Source organism: Lynx rufus, unplaced genomic scaffold, assembly GCF_022079265.1.
Source record: "Lynx rufus isolate CCGP_SWC_20201006 ecotype Redwood Valley unplaced genomic scaffold, mLynRuf1.p SCAF_5, whole genome shotgun sequence".
Lineage (NCBI taxonomy): Eukaryota > Metazoa > Chordata > Mammalia > Carnivora > Felidae > Lynx > Lynx rufus.
The window spans coordinates 98,729,048-98,737,784 of NW_025814867.1; the positions used below are offsets into that span (position 1 = coordinate 98,729,048).

Sequence of the window (8,737 nt, forward strand, 5' to 3'; positions counted from 1 at the left end):
CGGGAGGAGGGAAGGGAGCAACCATTGTGAGAACACATGGCTCACCTGGACCCTTAAATACCTCTGTTGTTCCTGCTGTTGCCCTGCTGCCACTGGTACCTATGCCTCTATTGTAACAAAAATCCTGATCCTCCAGGTTACAGAGAAAAGCAGCCATGGAACCCATGTGGCACAGCAAAGGGGTAATTCAAACTCAGCTTCAGTTCAGGGTTGGTTTTTTTGTTTTTGTTTTTTAGCGTTTATTTATTTTTGAGAGAGAGAGAGAGACAGAGCATGAGCAGGGGAGGGGCTGAGAGAGAGGGAGACACAGAATCTGAAGCAGGCTCCAGGCTCTGAGCCATCAGCACAGATGTGGGGCTTGAACCCATGAGCTGTGAGATCATGACCTGAGCTGAAGTCAGACACTTAACTGACTGAGCCACCCAGGCGCCCCAAGCTCAGGGTTTTTAAACTCCACAAAGTAACCACATACCCCTAACCCTGGTAACACTGATTTGAGGCTCTCTGGAGGATGAAATTTATAAATATGAAATGACAGACAGGACTCCCTCCACTTGAAATATATTCACTCACCACCAAAAGAGATAGAGAAAAACAATAAAGAAACAAAGAAACAACAACAAAATAGAGAAGTCCACAATTTGGCCCAGTTGGAAATCCAAAATTTACTAAAATAATTTATACAACAAAAGGTAAAGATTGGCTTTTATATCTCTATAGCACAGGTTTTTGAATTAACTTCAACATCTGCTGAAATGCCTTAAGTGGCAAATTTTCATGACTTTAATCAATACTGGGCTCAAACTACAGTTATACCTGGAGATCCCACTAAGTTTAGGGAAATACTCAACATAAAATAAATAATAAATAGGTATGTCTCACTTTAACCACCAGAACTTCTGTCTTGCTGAAATTCTTCCAGGTAATGGTATAGTACACATCACCCTAAAATATTCCATATTGGCAGTGGATGCTCTGACCCAACAATAAATTTAAACAGAGTCTTTGGAGCATACAAATGGCTTTTTAAAAAGCCATGGACCACTCCCTCAACCCCTAGCTAAAATAGTAAATACAACTCAACTCAATATAACATTAAACAGGGCCTTTGAGGATTGGGATTTACTATAAAAGACCTAATTAGTGAAAGAGTGATTATCTCTATGGTTTCTCCATTTAACAGCCCAACATGGCCTATTAAAGTTGGAAAAATGAATGGTGCCTCACAGTTGATGACTGTGCCCTTGATGCTGTGTTCCTTCCCATGAAGGCCCCTTTACCACATACTATTGAAATTACTGACTCTATCCAATCAGAAACTGGTAAATATATGTTATAATAGGGGCGCCTGGGTGGCTCAGTCGGTTAAACGTCCGACTTCGGCTCAGGTCATGATCTCAAGGTTTGTGGCTTCAAGCCGCCCATCGGCCTCTGTGCTGTCAGCTCAGAGCCCGGAGCCTGTTTCAGATGCTGTGTCTCCCTCTCTCTCTGACCCTTCCCTGTTCATGCTCTGTCTCTCTCTGTCTCAAAAATAAATACATATATATATATATTATATACATATATATATGTTATACACATAACATATATATATGCTATAATAAATTTGGCTAATATTCTGTTCAGTGTCTCTTTCAATAAGCTCTCAGTCACATTTTGCCTTCATCTCTAGTGGGACACAATACACCTTTACATAGCTAGGCACAGCATACCTCAAAGGCTTGCCCTTACATGCAACTTTTACAGGCAATATTGTAATTGTAATTATTTTGCTCCAGGAGCACAGGTATGACATTACATTGCTTACATCCTCCTCTGAAGACACTCTTTTGACATACCCATTCAAATATGCACAAAAGAGCTCACGAAAAGGGGATGGGCCATTGCCCCAAACACAGCATTAAGGTCTGCCACCTTAAATTCCTGAAAACCATTTGGTACACCAAGGGTCACTCCATCCCTGACAATGTCAAGAAATTACTATTGACCCTCTTAGCACCCATAACACTAAAATAAGCCCAACATTTATTAGGCATTTTGGGCATCTAGAGCAATATATTCCTCATTTACAAATTTTACTTAAGTCTGTTTATACTATTACTTGCAAATCAGTCATGCTGAATGAGGATCCTTCCCAAAAAGACTCTAATATTTGTCAAAATCATAACAGACACTTCCATTAGTACTATTCCCCTCTCCCCCAAACACACACACACACACACACACACACACACACACACACACACACAGAACTCTTCATTACAGAGACTTTAGCAGCTTCTTTCCATGACTCTTGGAGTCTCTCAACCACCCATGGTGTCTATAAGTTGTCTATAGGCTTCTAATGCAAGAAACTATCCCCCAGGCCCCACGTTACACACCATTAGAGCAGCAGTCACTGACAGCATACTGGACTCTTCTGGAAATAGAGGCTCTACAAACCCTGAGCCTGTGACCCTCCATTCTCAGACCTTCTTAGGTCTTAGAAGCAACACCTTGCAAGCTCAGCACAACTACCAAGGCCTCCTTGCTATGGGATAAAACCAAATCTGAGCCCCCTGGCATATCTTACCTGCAAGAGGGCATGCCCTCCCCTGTCCTCATTCTTTTGTCAGATGTCATGGTGCTAGAAAAGGCCATCACTCTTCTGAACCCCTTGTTAACCTGAAGAGTGACTTGGGTTCAAATGAGTGAACAGCAGTTGGAGTCTGTACACTCTAAATTCCCATTTGAAGTTTGACAGACAAACCTACTATCAGTGAACAGCATCACCACCATTAACACATGATGGAGCTCTCTGGATATCTACTGCTTTTCATCCCTTAACCAAGATGTCCCTGATAAAGGTAAGGACCCAAGGGTCAGCACAACTGGCTGAACTTCCCATAGTCATCTTAACACTGGATGCTCTGGCCAACAGTTGGCTCCATCTGCACATGCACATTTTTACAGACTCTTGGGGCACTGCCTCAGAGCTGTACCCTTTGGGATAAAGCACTCTAGAAATCTCTTGTTTCACAGATACTCATAATACAAATCAAGATCACCATGTCTTGGGGCACCTGGGTGGCTCAGTCAGTTAAGGGTCCAACTCTTGATTTCTATTCAGGTCATGATCTCACAGTTTGTGAGATGGAGCCCGAAACTGGGTTCTGCACTGACAGCGTAGAAGCTGCTTGGGATTCTCTCCCTCTCTCTCTGCCCCTCCCCTGCTTACGTGTATGTTCTTTCTCTAAATAAATAAATAAATAAATAAATAAATAAATAAATAAATAAATTTTTTTTTTAAAAAAAGATCACTCGTGTCTCTACATATACTAAACCCATAATAAAAGACCTCACCAAGATACTCCTTATGCCTGTTAGAGTTCCAGAAGATTACTAATAGAGACCAAGGCACTCATTTTATTTCTCAAAACACACTGTTGTGCTCTTGAACAAGACATTCCAGGGAACTTTCATTTTCCTTACTGGGCACAGACTGGAGACCTAGTAGACAGCCATGATGGCTTACCTACACTAATTCAAATTCAACTAAATGAAAAATGGTACCTTTCAGTCATTAACCCAACATCTGGGTGAACTGTGATAAGGAGTCTCATTCAATTTTTTAATGTTTGCCTGCTGACAGATTTTAAGCCTCACCCGTCCTTTTTCCTCTTCTTTCCCCCATATGGGCAAGTGGGTGAGAAAGTCTGGGTGCTCTCACCTTTGGTGTGGGTGAGAGAGTCAAACCAAGCAAGCCCCAGTCCACACACAGGAACCCTTACCCTGACCCCACCAGGGTAAAAACCTGGATTAAACTTCCTTTCCTTGTCTTTCAAATCATTTAGGATCTGCTTGAGAACGCTGACCTACTTCTACTTTTTCATTACGTATTTAATAAGCCATTGTATATATAAGTAATAAGCCTTCTCATATATTCATGGTGCATGTGTGGCATAATTCTACATCCAAATCAAATTGAAAGGGTAGGTGTTCATTCTGACTTTGTAGAGTGGCTACAACAGAATCCTATCTCTCTAACATTAGTTGTGTGGTCTTTGCCAGTCAATTTCTCTAAATCTGTTTTCTCCACTCTACAGTAGGGGTAATAACTCTCCGTAGTCTAAACTATAAACTCATCGAGAACAGGAATCATGTGTCTGTTGCTCACCATCTTATCCCAACACCAGTGCCAGGGACAGAGAATAAAATAACTGATTGGGTTCATTAATATGTATCATGACTATTTCATAAGTAATGTTTCTGAGGCTCAGTTGAAATAGTACACTCACTTGTTCATTCAACAATTATTCGAATGTCTACCATTTTGTAACCTGTAAAACGCTACTCAAATAAAAGGTATCGCACTGATTGCAATTCTCTAAAACATATACACCCAACCAACGTAAAAGAAATGAGCGTAGTGTTCATAAATGCAGGTAGCCCTGGAACAAAAGTAGGCTTTCACCCTGAAGGTTAATCAGCAAGATCTTCCGTTTATCAAATAAGACAGTGAGCAAAGAACAAAACTAGTTGGAACCAAAAGCTTGGTTGACAGCACAGTTATTTACGCTAGAGTCCTGAGCCCTTTATTCAAGAGCTGATAGTTTAGGGAGGCGGGTGAGACTGGATCAACGTGATGTCGGGTCAGAATCACGACAACGGAACGTGAGTCGGTGGGGCCTGAGGCTGAGACATCTGGACTAGGACATTTCGGGACCAAATTCCTGCTCTCCACGCCCACAGAGAAGCAGACTTTCCACCATCGCCCCGAGGGGAAGGCTCGCAGGAAGCACTCGAAACCGTTTCCTTGGTAACAACTTTCCAAATTACTCCAAAGAGCACGGAGAAAACGGAAGGGAGGAATTAATTATCATAATCTGAGAAGGTTCAAACAACTATCGTGAAGAAAACTGCCGGGTGCAGCCACCGCTTGGGAAGCCGCCCCAGCGAAGAGCCGCTTACCTGGCGAACAGTCAGAGCGCCCTCCATCGCGGCTCCTTGGGCCGCAGCGGAACCGCGCACGCGCGCCCCGCGTGGGGAGGGGGCGGCCCGGCGCGTGCCCCGCGACCACCCCCGGCGCGCGCTCAGGACGCTGGGCCACGCACGCCCCCACCGCGACCTCGGAGGGCTACCTGGGATCCTGCCGGCGCGCCTTGCGCCCTCTGGCGGCAGTCGCCTTTGGCTAACTAGTGAGAATGTAAGGTTAATTTGTTAGCGCGCAGGCCAGTCTTTTACTAGCATCAAGATAAGCCCCCTGTAGTTACCTACCTCCCAGTACCTACCTCCCAACCTCAAACTCCTTTTGCCGGTCGTGAAACGGCTTCCGGGCATTAGTCACTCCTCACAAAGTCCCTCCTCAACCTTTTTCACACAATACATACTCTGCCCCAGGGTGCGAAAAGGTGAATTGCACGGCAAAGTCTTCTTCCTTCAAATAAGGGCCTGAAGTTATAATTAATAGTTAAAAGCTATTGAGTGTTTTCACTCTTATGTAGATCCTGAGAAACTTAACAGAAACCCATGGAGGAGGGGAAGGAAAAAAAAAAAAAAAGAGGTTAGAGTGGGAGAGAGCCAAAGCATAAGAGACTCTTAAAAACTGAGAACAAACTGAGGGCTGATGGGGGTGGGAGGGAGGGGAGGGTGGGTGATGGGTATTGAGGAGGGCACCTTTTGGGATGAGCACTGGGTGTTGTATGGAAACCAATTTGACAATAAATTTCATATATTGAAAAAAAATAAATAAAATAAAATAAAATATTTTAAAAAAAATAATGTGACATGAGATGATTAAAAAAAAAAAAAAAAAAGCTATTGAGTGTCGGGATGCCTGAGCGGCTCTGGTTGGTTGAGCGTCTGACTTCAGCTCTGGTCATGATCTCACAGTTCATGAGTTCGAGCCCCACATCGGGATCTGTGCTGACAGGTCAGAACCTGGAGCCTGCTTTGGTTTCTGTGTCTCCCTCTCTCTCTCTGCCCCTCCCCCACTCATACGCACGCTCTCTCTCTCAAAAATAAATAAAACATTAAAAAAAAAAAGCTATTGGGGCGCCTGGGTGGCGCAGTCGGTTAAGCGTCCGACTTCAGCCAGGTCACGATCTCGCGGTCCGTGAGTTCGAGCCCCGCGTCAAGCTCTGGGCTGATGGCTCAGAGCCTGGAGCCTGTTTCCGATTCTGTGTCTCCCTCTCTCTCTGCCCCTCCCCCGTTCATGCTCTGTCTCTCTCTGTCCCAAAAATAAATAAACGTTGAAAAAAAAATTAAAAAAAAAAAAAAGCTATTGAGTGTTGCCGATCCTGGTTCCTTCCCCCCTCAAAATACAGCTATAACAGACATTCTAGAACAATTAAGGAAGACTGAATGTGAAATATATTTTATATGTATAAATATATTGATTAATATATTAAATATATTTACGAAATAAATATATTTCTTCCTTGTTACAGAATAAAATAACGGTTTGTGGATAAAATTATTGATATTCATTTATGGATAATTACTACTTGGTGGTTATGTTGGAGAATGTCTTTATTATTAGAAAATTCATGCTCAGGTATTTAGGAATGAGGTGTCGTGATGCCTACAACTTGATTTCAAATGCTTCAACAAATATAGATGCCACGGGCTGAGTGTGGAGTCCTCCCCAAATTCATACGCTGACATATAATCCCCTTCTACCATTTGAGGACACTGTTAAGAAGACTGCAACTATGAATAGGGTGTGGGTTCTCACCAGACACAGAATCTGCAGGTGTCTTCATCCTGGACTTCCCAGACTTCAGAACTGTGAGAAATAAATCTTTGTTGTTTACAAGCCATCTAACCTCCGGCATTTTTTGTTCTAACCGCCTAAATAAACTAAGACAACAGATAAGGGGAAAGGGAACGCAAAATAGCAAAATGTTAACAATTATTCCATCTATGTGGAGGGTACACCACTATTCAGTTATTCTTTTCCTGTTCCTGTATGTTTGAAAATAATCATAATGGAAAGTGGAAGAGGGAGAAAAAGTCAACTCCGCTTCCACAAAAAGTCAGATATTGAGTATCTTTTTTAAAAAAGTGTTATATGTTAAGGAACAATTACCTAATAAGATAATCAAGAAAGGATATATTCTTGTTTTTGTTCTGCAAAACTTAGCATAAACTGTGTTTTCCTTCAATGTTGTGTACTAGAATAGGCTGAAGAAAAAAATGCCTATTATTTGAACCAGAAGCCATGCTAAGAATTCTACTTTGGATTGAAAGAATTTAATATTGCCAATATTTTTTTAATGGTACAAGATGAATGTGGTCATTATGTAAAGTATTTTAAAACATATTTAATTTTTTTTAACTTTGAAACAATTTCAAACTTACAGAAAAATTGCAAATATATTACAATAACCTTTTCCCTGAGCCATTTGAAAGTAAACTGTCAACAGTGTGCCCTATCAACTCTGAATATTTAGGTGAATATTTCTTGCATACAAGGACATTCTCCCAAACCATCATAATATGACCAACAAAATTGGGAAATTAACATCATATTACTACATTCTAATTCTCACATCACACTAAAGTTCAACCAATTGTCCCAGTAAGATCCTTCATAGTAAGAGAATATAGCCCCAAATCACATGTTATCATCTGTTGCCATATCTCCTTCAATGTGCAATATTAAATGCCCCTTGCACAGGCTCCCTCCTCATCCATGCCACCCTAACCCCCTTGCCCAGCCATCATGGTCCCTGCATTCTGCATACACCCCTTTCCTACTCTGCTCAGGTTGTATAACCCCTCACAGTGCCACCCCCACTAAATTATTTAAATTTTTTGAAAAGGTGGAAAAAATGAAAATAATCTGATAAAGAAAGATCCTAAGGTTGGGCTAGGTGAATCACTATTCAGGTTTTAGACCAATTTTAAAAGGGTGAGATTGTTTTTAAATAGAGATTTCGAGGTTGAGGAGATAAAGAGGAAACAGCAAAGACTGAGAAGGAATGGCCAATGAGGTAGATAGAGAACCTCACCCTGAAGTCAAATAAAGTATCTCAAGGAGGATGAAAAAAATCAGAGATGTCAACCATTGCTAACAGGTCAAGTAGGATGAGAACTGAGAATAGTTCTATATCGCTCTATATTTATCAATCTGGAGATCATTCGTTGACCTTGACAAGAACAATTTTGGTGGAGAGCAGATTCAAGAGAAAAGGAAAGGTTGTAGAAGGCAATATGTATAAACAACTACTTGGAAGAACTTTGCTCTAAATGAGGCAGTGAAATAGGACAGAGCTGGAGGGGAGATTTAGGGTCAAAGGAGAGTTTATTCTTCTGCTTTGTCTTTAAATTTTTGTGTTTTTTTTTAATAAGATGGGAACAATAACAGCATATTTGAATACACATGGGAATGACCCAACAGACAGGTAAAATTTGTGGTTCAAGAGAGGCAGGGAGAACTTCAGGAGTGAAGACCTTGAATAGATGGTGGGGTAGGCTCTACTATGTAAGTGGATGGGCTGGACTACAACGGGAACATGGACTGTTCATCCTTAGTATTGCGAAAGAATATATGGCACAGGTGCAGGTAAGTGAATAGATGTGACAAGATGAGTCTGTGCAAATTCTCTTGTGACTGCTTCCCAGCAGCCCCTGACAGCCAGAAGATGGCCTGGTGCTCAGAGCAGAGGCCACGGTGGTCTGTTGAACATGAAAAACTACACATGTCACTGGTGTTTTTTAAAAGCCGCTTTGCAAGCATGATAGAGCAAGGGCA

General features: G+C 41.8%; 1 protein-coding gene across 1 annotated transcript in view; it reads right to left on the reverse strand.

The window, feature by feature from the left end:
• Positions 1 to 4,977, reverse strand: part of GRAMD1C (GRAM domain containing 1C) — a 101,419-nt gene extending 96,442 nt beyond the window's left edge. The window contains exon 1 of the mRNA XM_047099880.1: positions 4,951 to 4,977. Within this exon, the coding sequence (XP_046955836.1) occupies positions 4,951 to 4,977 (27 nt within the window). The remainder of the gene's footprint in view (positions 1 to 4,950) is intronic.
• Between the last annotated feature and the right edge of the window lie 3,760 nt (positions 4,978 to 8,737).